A 15,838-nucleotide genomic window follows, 5' to 3' on the forward strand; every position below is an offset into this window, starting at 1 on the left:
AGACCCTCTGACACTAGCCGGTAGGTCTGGTTCAGTCTCCCCTGGGATCACTGCTCCTTCCGCTGGGTCCCAGCGCGCACGCTACTTTGTGTGTTCCCTCCAAGAGTGGAGTCTCTTTTTCCCCCAGTCCTCTTGAAGTCCTGCAGTCAAATCCCACTAGGTTTCAAAGTCTCATTTTCTAGGAATTCTTCCTCCTGTTGCCAGACCCCCAGGTTAGGAAGCCTGATGTGGGGCTCAGAACCTTCACTCCAGTGGGTGGATTTCTGTGGTATAAGTGTTCTCCAGTCTGAGTGTCACCCACCCAGCAGTTATGGGATTTGATTTTACTGTGATTGAGCCCCTCCTACCGTCTCATTGTGGCTTTTCCTTTGTCTTTGGATGTGGGGTATCTTTTTTGGTGAGTTCCAGTGTCTTCCTGTCGATGATTGTCCAGCACCTAGCTGTGATTGTGGTGTTCTCGCAAGAGGGAGTGAGAGCACGTCCTTCTACTCTGCCATCTTGGTTCCTCCCTCCCTCATTGTAGTTTTGATTTGCATTTCTCTGATAATTAGTGATGTAGAGCATTTTTTAATATGCTTTTTAGCCATCTTTTTTTGGAGAAATGTATATTTAGATCTTCTGCCCATTTTTTGATTGGGTTGTTTGTTTTTTTGATATATAGATGCATGAGCTATTTGTATATTTTGGAGATTAATCCCTTGTCAGTTGCTTCATTTGCAAATATTTTCTCCCATGCTGTGGGCTGTGTTTTCATTTTGTTTATGGTTTCTTTTGCTGTGTAGAAGCTTTTAATTAGGTCCCATTTATTTATTTTTGTTTTTATTTTCATTACTCTAGGAGGTGGATCAAAGAAGATTCTGCTGCAATTTATGTCAAAGAGTGTTTTGCCTGTGTTTTCCTCTAAGTTTTATAGTGTCTGGCCTTCGTTTAAGTCTTTAATCTGTTTCGGGTTTATTTTTGTGTATGGTGTTAGGGAGGGTTCTAATTTCATTCTTTTACATGTAGCTGTCCAGTTTTCCCAGCCTCACTTATTGAAGAGACTGTCTTTTTCTCCATTGTATATTCTTGCCTCCTTTGTCATAGATTAGTTGACCATAGGTGTGTGGGTTTATATCTGGGCTTTCTATCCTGTTCCATTGATTTGTATTTCTGTTTTTGTGCCAGTACCACATTGTTTTGATGACTGTAGTATTGTAATATAGCCTGAAGTCAGGAAGCCTGATTGCTCCAGCTCTGTTTTTCATTCTCAGGATTGCTTTTGCTATTAGGGGTCTTTTGTGTTTCCATACAAATTAAAAAATTTTTTTGGTTCTAGTTCTGTGAAAAATGCCATTGCTAATTGATAGGGATTGTAGTTGAATCTGATTGCCTTGGGTAGTATAGTCATTTTGACAGTATTGATTCTTCCAATCAAAGAGCATGGTATGTCTTTCCGTTTGTGTTATCTTCGATTTCTTTCATCAGCATCTTACAGTTTGCAGAGTACAGGTCTTTTGTCCCCTTGGTAAGTTTATTCCTAGGTGTTTTATTCTTTTTGATGTGATGGTAAGTGGGATTGTTTCCTTAATTTCTCTTTTTTGGTCTTTCATTGTTAGTGTACAGGAAAGGAAGAGATTTCTGTGTATTAATTTTGCATCCTGCAACTTTACCAGGATCATTGATGAGCTCTCCTAGTTTCCTGGTAGCATCTTCAGGATTTTCTATGTGTGGTATCATTTAATCTGCAAACAGTGACGATTTTACTTCTTTTCCAATTTGGATTCCTTTTATTTCTCTTTTTCTCTGATTGCCATGGCTAGGAGTTTCAAAACTATGTTGAATAAAAGTGGTGACAGTGGACATCTTTGCCTTGTTTCTGATCTTAGATGGAATGCTCTCAGCTTTTCACTGTTGAGAATGATGTTAGCTGTGGGTTTGTCATATATGGCCTTTATTATGTTTAGGTAAGTTCCCTCTATGCCCACTTTCTGGAGAGTTCTTATCATAAATCGGTGTTGAATTTTGTCAAAAGCTTTTTCTGCATCTATTGAGATGATCAAATGGTTTTTATTCTTCAGTTTGTTGATGTGGTGTATCACACTGATTTGCAGATATTGAAGCATCCTTGCATCCCTTGGATAAAGCCCACTTGATCATGGTGTATGATCCTTTTAATGTATTGTTGGATTGTTTACTAGTATTTGGTTGAGGATTTTTGCATTTATGTTTGTCAGTGATATTGACCTGTAATTTTTTTTGTGGTATCTTTGTCTGGTTTTGATATCAGGGTGATGATGGCCTCATAGAATGAGCTTGGGAGTATTCCTTCCTCTGCAGTTTTTTGGAAGAGTTTCAGAAGGATAGGTGTTAACTCTTCTCTAAATGTTGATAGAATTTGCCTGTGAAGCCATGTGGTCCTGCACTTTTCTTTGTTGGAAGTTTTTTAATCACTTTCATTTCCAGTACTTGTGATTAGTTGATTCATATTTTGTATTTTTTTCTGGTTCAGTCTTGGAAGGTTGTATCTTTCTAAGAATTTGTCCATTTCTTCTAGGTTGTCTGTTTTATTGGTATACAGTTGTTTGTAGTAGTCTATTATGATTCTTTGTTTTTCTGTGATGTCAGTTGTAACTTTTTCATTTCTGATCTTATTGATTTAAGCCCTCTCCCTTTTTATTTCTTGATGAGTCTGGCTAAAGGTTTATCCATTTTGTTTATCTTCTCAAAGACCCAGCTTTTAGTTTCATTGATCTTTTTTGTTTCCTTTGTCTCTGTTTCATTTATTTCTGCTCTGATCTTTATGATTTCTTTACTTTTACTAACTTTGGGGTTTTTTTTTTGTACTTTCTCTGGTTGCTTTAGGTTGTTTACTTGAGTTTTTCTTGTTTTCTGAGGTAAGACTGTATTGCTACTAACTTCCCTCTTAGAACTGCTTTTGCTGTGTCCCATAGGTTTTGGATTGCTATGTTTTTGATGTCATTTGTCTCTAGGTACTTGTTGATTTCCTCTTTGATTTCTTCAGTGATCCATTGGTCGTTTAGTAACATATTGTTTAGCCTCCATGTGTTTATGTTTTCTTACAGTTTTTTTTTTTTTGCATGTAATTGATTTCTAATCTCATAGCTTTGTGGTCAGAAAAAGATGCTTGAAGTGATTTCAATTTTCTTAAATTTACCGAGGCTTGATTTGTGGCCCAATATGTGATATGTCCTGGAGAATGTTCCATGTGCACTTGAGAAGAAAGTGTATTCCGCTTTTGGATGGAATGTTCTATAAATATCTGGTCTAATGTGTCATTTAAGGCCTGTGTTTCCTGATTGATTTTCTGTCTGAATGATCTGTCCACTGATGAAAGTGGCGTGTTAAAGTCCCCCCCCCATTATTGTGTTACTGTCGACTTCTCTTTTTATAGCTGTTACCATTTGCCTTATGCATTGAGGTGCTCCTATGTTGGGTGCCTGTATATTTACAATTGTTACATCCTCTTCTTGGATTGATCCCTTGATCATTATGTAGTGTCCTTCCTGGTCTCTTGTAACAGTCTTTAAAGTTTGTTTTGTCTGATATGAATATTGCTACTCCTGCTTTCTTTTGAATTCCATTTGCGTGGAATACCTTTTTCCATCCCCTCACTTTGTATGTGTCCCTAGATCTGAAGTGGGTCCTCTTGTAGACTGCATATATATGGGTCTTGTTTTTGTATCCATTTAGCCAGTCTGTGTCTGTTGGTTGGAGCATTTAATCCATTTGCATTTAAGGTAATTATCAATAAATGTTCTTGCTGCTGTTTTGTTAATTGTTTGGGGTTTGTTTTTGAAGGTCTTTTTTCTTCCTTTCCTTTTGTTCTCTTGTGATTTGATGTCTATCTTTAGTGTTGTTTGGATTGCTTTTTCTTTTTTGTGTGTGTATCTATGGTAGATTTTTGGTTTGTGGTTCCCATGAGGTTTTGATATAGCAGTCTGTATAACTACAAGATTGTTGTAAGTTGCTGGTCTCAATTTCCAATGTATTTCCAGTATCCTGCATCCATCTTCTCATGGTTGCCGATTTTGATATCATATTTATGTGTGGATGGTTTCCTATCTTTGTTTGCCTTTACCAGTGAGCTTTCCCATTTGTAATTTTCTTGATTCTAGCTGTGGCCTTTTCCACATAGAGAAGTTCCTTTAGGTTTTGTTGTGGTTTTCACAGTTTGAGTAGCTGCAACAGAGGCTATATGGTCCACACAGCCTTGAATATTTACTGTCTGTCTCCTTTTTTGTTTTCTTTTTTATTTTTATTGGAGTATAGTTGCTTTATAGTGTTATGTTAGTTTCAGGTGTACAGCAAAGTGAGTCAGTTATATATATATATATTTCCTCTTTTTTCTATTTCCTTCCCATTTAGGTTACCACAGAGCATTGAGTAGAGCTCCCTGTGCTATACTTTAGGTTCTGGTTAGTTATCTATTTTATACATAGTATCAATAGTGTATATGGCAATCCCAATCTCCCAATTCATCACCCACTCCCCCCACCCCCCAATCTGGCTCTTTATAGAAAATGTTTGTTATTTTATTAGCCCCTGAGTTATGTCAGTAACAGCAGTAAAAATCAACTATAGATACATGCAACAGCAGGGCTGCAGAATATCAGAATATCAGAAACAAAGTTGAATAGAAAAAGCAAAAAAGACTCCTTAATTTTCATTTGTATTTTAAAAGTTGACCTATTAAAGACTTCTCCATGTTTATAAAAAAGTAAAAGGATTTTGAAGAATTCTGAATGACAGAAAACTTTTTGCTGTATATAAAGTATTAGGATGCAAATCAATTTATGTGGTGTGCTTCCCGTTACACTTAAAAGTTTTTGGCAAAAGTCCCATAATACAGGTGAGGCCATGTTTCAGAGTAACCTGCCAGGGCTTCTTGGTCCATGAGCTTGAGCCGGGGGCTCCTCCAGTAGCCAGAGAAGAGGTGGTTATGATGTCAGTGGCTGGATGGCAGAAAGAGTGGACGACTGCCATGTTAAGGGTTATGTTTGAAGAGACAGAATAAAGGCTGTCCTTCAGAGGAGTTTGAAGAATTTACACTGAACAGAGTTTCCAGGAAGTTTAAAAAAAAATGATCATGTCCCCTTGTAGAACTGCATCAGCAAGCTTATACTAAGACGGAGGACAGGAATTGAGTACAAGTCAGCAAGGACACCAGGGTTGAAGAGTTAGTAATGAGCAGTACTCAGGCATTCACTTTTAAGTCAGTTTTTTTTTTTTTTTTTTTTTTTTTGCATTACTAGAAATGGAGACCTTGAATTGGTGGAGGGGAAAAACTGGGTTTGTTAAGTAGCCTTTAGAAATACTTAAGTTTAAGGTTATTTTCACTGTCCCATGGCTGAAGCTAATGTAGGAACTAGTCATTAATTTCCCAGTGCAATTATGGAAAAATAAACATACTGAGCATGTGCTGTTTGCCAAGCGCCAGGGATAGAGGGAACATGGGATACATGTCCTAAGGGGAGACAGTAAACAAGTAAGAGTGTCAGGTGATTATGGATAAAGTGCTGTGCAGGGATCTGGACACAGTGTGAGAAGCAGGGGAGACAGACTGTAGACCTTGGGAGCCTGGTTCTCTGCTGTCTGTTGGTTGCTACTGTCTCCAGTCACATTTTTTTTTTTTTTTTTTTTTTTTTTTTTTTTTTTTTTTTTTTTTTTTTTTTTTGCGGTATGCGGGCCTCTCACTGTTGTGGCCTCCCCCGTTGCGGAGCACAGGCTCCGGACGCGCAGGCTCCGGACGCGCAGGCTCAGCGGCCATGGCTCACGGGCCCAGCCGCTCCGCGGCATATGGGATCCTCCCAGACCGGGGCACGAACCCGTATCCCCTGCATCGGCAGGCGGACTCTCAACCACTTGCGCCACCAGGGAGGCCCCTCCAGTCACATTTGAGTTTATATATATTCAGGCAATTTTCTTAAAAATCAGTGCTTAACCTAAATATTTCATCTAATAAATTGATTATAGAAGTCATACATATGGCTGGGGATAAACAATATACTTTTTAAAGGAAACTTGAAAATATCCCTTTCATGAAGAAATCTGTGTGTCCATTCATTACTTTGCATCCTCCTTAACAAGACTCTAGTATGGGATTCCTTTTTACTTACAGTACCTCGCCCACTGGCCAGAGTACTTCATTGTTGCAGAGGCCCCTGGTGGAGAGTTAATGGGTTATAGTAAGTATACCACCACTAGTACTTTTTTGGAGAGGCAGTTGAGATTAAAATACAGGTTTTAACTGATTAGTTTAGATTGATCACAGAACTGGAAGTATAATCATCATGCCCATAATCATATTTCCTTTTCAACCATTTGACAGCTCACTGATCCCTTCTGATCCGTTCTGTTTTAGGTGCTATGCTAGGCCCAGGGGATAGAGCAGTGACCCAGACAGACTTGGTTGCATTGCTAACAAAAATTTGAGCTGTAGATTGTCTGTTCTGTGTACATGACACACATACATACCCACAAGAAATGTAGGTATTTTAAAAAATACATATCAAGTAAAAGCATTAATAACAATCAGCTAGATGACTTTTAAGTATTGCTTAAAGATCAGAACTTGGTCATTAGTTTCCTTTGTAATAAAAATGTACCAAACAGCATTTCTGTATGTGTAAATCCTCGTGTTTAGTTACTGGATGTGATCTTTCATTGGCAGTCATGGGCAAAGCGGAAGGCTCGGTGGCGAGGGAAGAGTGGCACGGGCACGTCACAGCTCTGTCTGTTGCCCCGGAATTCCGACGCCTTGGTCTGGCTGCTAAGCTTATGGAGTTATTAGAGGAGATTTCAGAAAGGTAGGCGCCTGCTTTGCAAATGATTTTTGAACACTAACCATTTGAGTTTTCTCTTGGTGAACGTTTTATCAGATTTTTTCCTTCAGATTGAGTATCTGTCATGACGCAGTTTCATAGGAATTTCATTTTCAGCCTCTTAATAGTCCTTATAACAATTCTGTCACATATTCAGAGTGATATTACTGTCCCTGTTTGGCCACTGAGGAAAAACTAAGGCAAAGTGAGTAACCTGCTATAGGCTTATGAGCTGGGTAATTGGTGGAATCAAAATCTAGCCCTCAAGGTTTCCGTTAGTGTTCTTGCCACTGTGGCAGGTGTTTCCAAATTCTTTGTTAACACTGTCCTTGGCATCTCAGTAATTTTTTCATAGTGCTCTAGGCTAAACAAAAGTGTAGTCTTAAGCAGTTGTGTCCCAGCAAGCTAGTAGCTATTCGGAAGAAAAAAATATTTTCATTTCATTGTTAAATAACTGTGGTTACCTCCTAATGAGATGTGTGCACCTGCTGGGCATTGCATGGCTTCTCAAACCTCGGAACCAGATTCTGCAGAACTGCCAGCATTCTTGTTTCATATTGATTTTCATGTGGTCCTGGGGTTTTTAATCACAGGAATTGCCAAAAGCCTGGCTTCGTAATCACCAAAAGGAATATAATGTGATATGATGTGTATTTGTGAACTGTATAATGCTAGTAGTTTGCCAGTGTCCAACATGTAAGGTTTGCCTACGTTTTCCCCAAACATTTGAAATATGCACCTCCATGAGTTTGAGAACTGCAAACGTTGTGGCTTTTTTTTCAGACCTGTTTTATGTGTCAAACTCTCACTATGTGTTACTTTCATTAAATCCATTAAAGTGCAACATTTTAAAGACGTAACCATGGCCTGAACACACTGAGCCAAGTCAAGGGCAAGAGGAACCTAAGCTCATTCTTAATTTAGCTGAAAAAGTCTAGTCCTGAAGAACTTAAAAAATTCTTCCTAGAGTGAATACAGAAGAGGAGAAAAGCTTTAGCAAGATTGTAGTTTACACACTGGTTAATGGCATATCTTGTTGAAAACAAGTATTTGGCATTATCAATGTACAGTTGACAGGTAGTTAGGAACTGTGTTCTAATTGCACATCAGATTTAATGTATATACAGGATAGACCATCTCTTAGAGTAGAAAACCACTATGCTCCCTTCCCTTACAGTTTCTAAACTTTCATTATTTTACAATAGTTGCTAAGATTTAAGTGACCTACATTTGTGTAGGGGTGTGTGTGTGTATACGTATATACACACACACGTACATATATACATGTATTTTTAATGTACACATTAAATGTACACTAAAAATAGAAACAGTATATGATATCCAAAGAGAAAAACAATAATAAAAATCAATTCAAAAGAAAAAAGGAAACTAAAGTAGCAAAAAACAAATAAAAAGCATGAAATAAGGTATCAGTGAATCCAAATATAACATAAATACAACAGTAAATGTTAATGGACTTTTAACTGTGACATTAAAAGACATTAATGAACTAATGACTCCAGTTAAAAGACATTATGCCAAGTGAACCAGGCACAGGAAGACAAATATTGCGTGATTCCACTTAGATACCTAAAGTAGTTAAATTCATGAAGAGTGGAATGGTGGTGGCTGGGGACAGGGGAAATGTCAAGTAAAGTTTCAGTTCAGCAAGAAGAATAAGCTCTAGAGTTTGATGTATAAGGTTGTATACCTACACTCGAAGATAGTGTACATTTAAAATTTATCATGTTACGTATTCTTAGGACAGTAACATTAAAAAATGAAAGACTGTCAGAACTGTATTCTATTTACAGGAAATATGTATAAAGGTTAAAGATACAGAAAGACCGAAAGTAAAGATTTTTTAAATTATCATGCAAATTCTAACAGTATGCTTAAATTAACAACAGTCACATTATAGTTCAATAATTACGAGAATAAAAAAGGGTCTGCATACTGAAAAGAGTTAATCAGGGAGATGTAATAATTAAAAATTTTATGTACCCAGTGACAAATTCGAAGTAAAAATGCAACAACTGACAAAACTACAAGAAGAAACAGACAAATCATAATTAGAGATACAAACATGCCTCATCCTAATTGTTAGGACAATCAGAAATTGATTAAGGGTACAGAACAGGGGTCAACAAACTTTTCTGGGCCAGACAGTAAACGGTAAGGCTTGACAGGCCACCCAAGGTCTCTATTGCTTTCATATATGTATTTTAACAACCCTTCAAAATTGTAAACAACCATTCTTCGCTTGAGAGCAGCATAGAAATAGGTTGCAAGCTTGACCCCTGCCTTAACTAATTTCAGTCAGTAGCCGGAATCTTTCCACAAAGAAAGCTATGGCTTCTCTGGCAAATTTCACCAACAATTTAAGAAATAATGACACTAAGTTTACTTTCACACACAAAAAGGGAACAATCACAAAACCTGACAAGAGACATGAGGAAGGAAAATCTCATGACAGATGCGAAGTCCCAGAAAATTCTTAGCAAAATGGATTCAGCAATTCATGAAAAGGATGACATATCGGGAAGTTTGTTTTAATATTAGAATGTATTCTACCAGTTAATAGGCTGAAGATGAAAAGGATGACATATCAGGGGAAGTTTGTTTTAATATTAGAATGTATTCTACCAGTTAATAGGCTGAAGAAGAATATTTTTTATCTCCATAAATGTAGAAAACGCTTTGATACAATCCAGTGTTAACTCTTTATAAAAACTGTTAGCAATAGAAAGGGAAAACTTACTTAACCTGAAAAACTGAAAACTTGTAGTAAATATGAGTGGTGATGCATTGAATGCTTTCCGGGACAGGACAGGATGCCTAAAGTTAGCTTCTCTTCAGTAATTTACTGGAAATCCTCTGCCATATAAGTGAAGCAAGAAAAATAAAAGATAGGATTGAGAAGAAACAAAACTGTTATTTTGGATAGGTAAGATTGTACAAACAGAAAACCTACAGGAAGGAATCTACAAATGTTTAGAATTTTAATAAAAGTTAAGCTAAGTTGTTGGATATAAAGTTAGTATAAATTCAATTGCTTTTCTATACAAACAGTAACATTTAGAAGAGGGTGTGATTTGCATTGGCATCAGTACATTAAGCCCTTAGGAGAAATCTAACAAAGCTGTGCGGGACCTCTCTGAAGTTTATACAACTTTACCCAGAGACAGTACAGATGACCTACCTAAGTGGAGAGAGGAACTGCCTCTGCAGCATAGTTACCCGTCTCTACAGTAGACAGGTAACTGATCCAGAGTCAGCGTAACTGCAGCCCAAATCTCAAGTCTTTTCCGTGCGACTTGTTGATTCTGAAACTTACAGGGAATGGAAGGAGCCAAAAAGAGGTCAAACAAACACTCTTGAACAACAAAAAAGTGAGGGGAGTGATTGTCTAGGCTAGTGGAACAGAATTTGAGACAGACTCAGGAACACATGGATTTAGACACACCTTGGAGGAGGCAACTGCAGATCAGGGGTGGGGAAGGATACACTTTCTGATAAATATGGTGGCACTTCCCACATTAGTACCTTATCATACACAGATCAATTCCATATTTATTAAAACCTGTATGTGAAGAGCAAAACTTAAAAAGCCCTTAGGAGCACCTTCAAAGGAGAGTGTCTCCATGACCTCAGGGTAGAAAAAGAACTTCTCAAGCCCTAAAAAGTGATAACTGTAAAAGGAAGGTTCATATATTCAACTTCACTAGAGTGCGGTAACTGTGTTCATCAAACGATACATAAGGATAATGACAAGCCACAAATTGGAAAAAGATTTGCAAATTGGGGAAAAGACTTGCACCATCCTTTACACAAGGTTGAATATCCAGAATACAGAGAACTACAGGTGGGGGTTAAAAATGTGTGAAAGACCAATAAAGACCATACAGAATAAGAAATCTAAATGGCTGACACAAATATAATCAGCCTTGTTAGTAATCAGAAATGCCAGCTAAAATTGCCCCAAGATGCCACTGTATCATAAGACTTTCAAAAATAAAAATGTCAGCTGCTCCAAGCCACCCCTGTGGGGTGGAGTCTACCCCCCACCCCGTCCTGTGGGAGTGTCAGGTGGCGCATGTGGGCTTGGAGACAGGCATTATCTGATAAAGATGACGGTGTCCCTGTGAGCCAGCAGTGAGGCTCCTACAGACCTTAGATAATGTACCACGAGACACACAACAAAAATACTCGTAGCAGCATAGTTGATAATGTATAGGACCACAGACATCTCATAGTGTGTCCATACAGGGACACACTAAACACAGGGAGGATGGACAAGCTCCAGCTGCCCCGGGGCTGACTCAGTACCGACGGAGAGGCGAGTCACTAAAGAGTAGAAAAAGTATGACTCCATTCAGCTCACAAACAGCAGAAATTAAACCAGAACAGGTGGTAAGTCTACTGCATATAGCAAGGCGCTGATGATCACACGAAGGACATGGAGGCCTGGGTAAGAAAGGGGCTGTCACTGACTAGAGGGACCCAAGGGCGTCAGAGCTGGGACCAGTGTCCTGTAGTTATACAAGGCCACATTGGTGCTTTCTTCAAAACCTTTAATTTGTGCATATGGGTGAGACTATTGTATGACCAATTGATAAAATGAACATATCAATTACTATAGTATCAAATACACAGTAATTTTTCTAAAGCCAGGTAACAGAATTGTGGTAAAAAAAAATGCTTTCTTCAAAGTTTATCTTTTAAGAAAACCTGTAGGTTTTGAAACATTACAGTTATCTTTTTGTACTGCAAAATAATTGCCATAAATCCTCCTCAGCAGTAAAAATTGATAACATGATGTAATTGGCTGCAGGGTTTCATAGTACCATCCTATGAATAGAATTCAAAGTAGTTTTAAAGATTATGTAAGTATTATTATTTTCAAGGACTTCTCCTAATTTTTTTTTTTTTTTAATTACAGAAAGGGTGGATTTTTTGTTGATCTCTTTGTAAGAGTGTCTAACCAAGTTGCAGTCAACATGTACAAGCAGTTAGGCTACAGTGTGTACAGGACCGTCATAGAGTACTATTCGGCCAGCAACGGGGAGCCCGATGAGGATGCTTATGGTGAGCTCCCTTCTGGGGTGGTATCCCCGAGAGGAAGCCGAATGTCTACATTCATCCTACAGACTGAAATACTCAGCTATTTTAATACACTTAAGAGAATCATATTTAAAATTTGAGCTATAATATTTAAATCTGCTTTAACCTGCCCTTATGAACCTGCCACTGATTAACTTACATTAACTAACCATTGGTCAGTTACCGTCAATTACTGTTTTACTGGTACAGACACATTATTTTACTAACGTTCTGTCAAAAGAACATTTGTAGGAAGAGCTGGATCCCAGCTGGGGTTTGGTGTACTCGTGATTGAGAATCTCACTTATAAATACATTTCTCTTAGAGTATGATAGAAGTGGGGGTAGGGGACAAAACCTCTTCGTTTTTTTTTTAACCTATAAACTTTAAATTTGATATAAAATATTCTGACATTTGGGTACTTACATTAAACTTTGCTTCCTAACAGATATGAGGAAAGCACTTTCCAGGGACACTGAGAAGAAATCCATCATACCATTACCTCATCCTGTGAGGCCGGAAGACATTGAATAACCATGAGCAGTGGTTCTTAGGCTGATGATGCTCCAGATATTTTATGGACAATATTATTTTCATTAGATGATCCTGGAGCTCTATTAGGAGAAAAGGGAATCGTTTAGCTCTTAAAGACTTCAAGAAAAAAACAGGTTATAAACTTAAGTCTTGTTTCCTATTAGCAATATCATACCTTCTAAAGCTGTCCACTGTAATAAAATTCAGCCAAAAAAGGCAGCTAGGTCAAAAGGAAACATTCCACTGTTATGGTTCATAATGTAATATTCATGGTATGCTAGGGAAAAAGCTTGCTCCAATCTCCTCCTAAATTCTGTGCCTGAGAACCACTGCTGCATATATATTTTTTATTTTGTATTGAACTGTTAATTGAAGCTTTAAAAGCATATATGAAATGTGTAAATCTAAGATGTATAATAAAATGCACTGTTGACTCGAGTGTTTTCTGGAAGTTTGTTGGTCATTTATAAACCTCAGGTTATCAGGATTGAAGAAGGTCATCATTTAGGGTATGTTGTTTCCCTTACATTTTTCATTTATATACAAAGCATTGTTTAAATGCTTACTTGGACAGCCCCTGCCCAGCACACTTAAGCGTCCTTCTTACTGCAAAGTTCTTCCCAGATACTTGTTTCCATACTGCTGGTCTCAGGTCTTTTCTTTGTCTAGTCTCACAGTGCTTTGCTTAAATCCTGCCTTTCAAAATACAAAAAGATGCTAAAATAAAGGGGAAAAAGAACCTAATTCCCAAAGAAAGGCCATGTAATTAGATGACAGGCTAACCACATATTTTCATGTGTAGTTTTCATTGCATGCAATATCTGAAAATATCCAGTGAGTAGAAGTAGCTAAAGAAAACGAAATAAATCACAGAAATGATTATTAAAACCCGGTTACTTTTGAAAGGACTGATTTTGGTGGAGTTGAGGGTGAGAGGGAAGTGAGGTTCTCCCAGGAGAGTAATTTTTTCTTTCATGCATTTCACACTGGCACGTTACCTGCCTGAAAGTGGCCTTAGGAGTTTACATGAGAACTTGACTGCTAGTTTTTTCCCTTACACACACATGCGACACAAACAACACGATTATGATTCGTCACTTAGAGTCGCATCTGGCCTGTTTTCATCTCACCCCGTGGCCCTGTGCACTTAGCCAACTCAGAGTACAGTGCTCCTCTTCGCAGACTGGACAGACCTTGGAACTCAACAGTCAGAGCCTGTGATCCCAGCAGCTGAAGCTGGTCGGGTGACTGAAGTAGCGAGGCTAAGAGTAGGTTGCTTTCACCTGCTAGTCCTATTTCCTTCTGCCCCCAAAACAACTTTCAAGATACAATTTAACACTATATTGATTAGCTTTTATTCCCTTGGGTGAATAATACACTTGAAAATGTAATAATAAATTTGCAAACAATATATTTGCTAATTGGCCTTATAGGCGAAAAAAACACAAAGATATGGTTCTAGTCAAACAGCTTGTGCAGTGAACAAAAAAAAAATAGGCTTGAGAAATACAGGCTGGATTAAAGGAAACAATCTCTCAGATAATTAAGGCAAGTATATTTTGCCTGAGAATATAAGCAGCATATCAGCCAGGAAGTACATTATCATCTTGTGCTGCTTTGTTTCATGACTTAGCATATAGTTACCTCAGCTGTTTTTCACGTTCTAAATCGAGGCTAAGTTGAACGTGTCAGGTTTTACAGGTACACCGTCTACTGCGGCACGCCAGGCAACATTTATTGGTGCTCTAGGTAGAGATGATTCCCTTGTCCATTAAGTTTGGGAAACACAGCCAGCATTGTACCTGGGGATTCATAACGTATAGGGAGTGTTATCAAGGGCCCTGAGAAGCCTAACTATAAAGAGATTTGTCAACAGGGCTTAACCCTTAACCTAGGGTTTCCCAAACTCACTGAAGCATGGGACATTGTTTTTCACAGCTCTTACATTACTATTCTTTAAACAAGCCACTGCAGAGCTCAACCAGTTTGGGAGACTGATTACAGCATAACTGAAATTCAACTAAAATGTTTTTGGTAAAAAAAAATACCTTGTTCAGTAATACAGTAACTGTAAATTATTTTCTAACTGGTGTTTTCAAAAACAGTATAAATGGCCATGAAGAAGGTATAGCTATTTAGAAGTTAAATTCAGTTCCACAAGGAATGAACATACTTAAGAAAGTGGCCAGGAATGAACATTTTATTGAGCACTTACTCTGTGCCAGGAATACTCCCTTTCTAATTTAATCTTCGAAATGAGCTGGCAAAAGCCCATTTTATGAGTGAAGAAGCTGAAAATAAAGGTTATGTATCACCAAGTGGCAGAGCTGGGAATGGAACTCAAGTCAGTGTGACTCTTAAGATGTAAGTAAGTTACAGGATTCAGATGAACGCATAAAACATCTTTATGAAGAAGGCAAGCATGAGAAAACGTCACCTGAAAAGTTACTGTGAAATTTGTAACTGAACTTCTAAAAAAAGACTCTCAAAATTTTGCAGTTCCATCTAAAAGACACGCTAAGTGTTACCTTAATGAGATTTCCTAATGCATGATGCATTAGGACAACACAAAATGTTGAGACTCAAAGAAATCCAACAGTTAAAAAAATTCCTTTACTTGCAACCCACCCCTAACTAACCCAAGAACCTTTTAAAAATAATTCAAAAGTAGCTGCCAAAGATTCCCATCAATTAGTCATCACTGGTGAAATATCCAAAAACTTACAGGAGTTGCAAGAGTTCCAAACTATACATCTATAAAAATAGTAAAACATCTCTTAACAGGAACAGGAAGGCTCGGACTCCTGCTCGGCAGCGTCCGCATCTGGGTCTTGCTCGCCAGGCTCCTTCTCCTGCTGCTGTTTCTTCCACAGTTTGGCCATGGCCAGGAGCTTGAGGTTGGGCTGGTTGGCAGCATCTTCCGGAAAGATGTAATCATAGTATTCTTCCCAGCCTGCATCCGACTACAGGAAAAAAGTAAAACAGTTAAAAGATAAGCTAACACATGGCTGGAATACATTTCAGTTAAAGTGGAGAATTCTCACTGGGAAACCCAGGGTTCAAATTCAACTTACCTTCATTGTGCAAAACAACAGCACAGTCTACTTGGAAAGCAGAATTTTCAAAGAGAAATTAGAAGGGCCTGGCCCGGCAGAGTGGGAGTAATTGCTGTTGGATGGGTGTTGCTGCAGCTGTAGCTCACTGAGAGCTACAACCTGGTGGAAAATGCCCTAAAAATCTGAGCAGAGCTGCTGTATGGTCAATCGAGAAGACCGACAGTGACTTCAACCCCATCTTGCAGTCTTATGTGTGAGTCTTTGAATTTTTAAAGATTTACTTAGTATTTACCCAGGAGTGAAAGCCATAAATCTGTGATCATC

General features: G+C 38.2%; 2 protein-coding genes across 5 annotated transcripts in view; one reads left to right on the top strand and one right to left on the bottom strand.

The window, feature by feature from the left end:
* The window catches only part of NAA20 (N-alpha-acetyltransferase 20, NatB catalytic subunit), a 27,719-nt gene extending 14,827 nt beyond the window's left edge, over nt 1-12,892 (top strand). For 2 of the 4 annotated variants that reach the window (XM_060119883.1, XM_060119882.1), the window contains 3 exons: nt 6,671-6,806; nt 11,764-11,909; nt 12,373-12,892. In XM_060119883.1, coding sequence (XP_059975866.1) covers nt 6,673-6,806; nt 11,764-11,909; nt 12,373-12,458 — 366 coding nt within the window. In that variant the 5' untranslated portion in view covers nt 6,671-6,672 and the 3' untranslated portion in view covers nt 12,459-12,892. Of the gene's footprint in view, nt 1-6,094; nt 6,186-6,670; nt 6,807-11,763; nt 11,910-12,372 lie in introns of all 4 variants that reach the window. The other 2 variants (XM_060119881.1, XM_060119884.1) reach the window with 2 other exon arrangements.
* CRNKL1 (crooked neck pre-mRNA splicing factor 1) overlaps nt 8,803-15,838 on the bottom strand; it is a 28,494-nt gene continuing 21,458 nt past the window's right edge. The window contains exon 14 of the mRNA XM_060119880.1: nt 8,803-15,421. Coding sequence (XP_059975863.1) covers nt 15,236-15,421 — 186 coding nt within the window. The 3' untranslated portion in view covers nt 8,803-15,235. The remainder of the gene's footprint in view (nt 15,422-15,838) is intronic.

The sequence above is a fragment of the Mesoplodon densirostris genome, chromosome 16 (genome assembly GCF_025265405.1).
Source record: "Mesoplodon densirostris isolate mMesDen1 chromosome 16, mMesDen1 primary haplotype, whole genome shotgun sequence".
Lineage (NCBI taxonomy): Eukaryota > Metazoa > Chordata > Mammalia > Artiodactyla > Ziphiidae > Mesoplodon > Mesoplodon densirostris.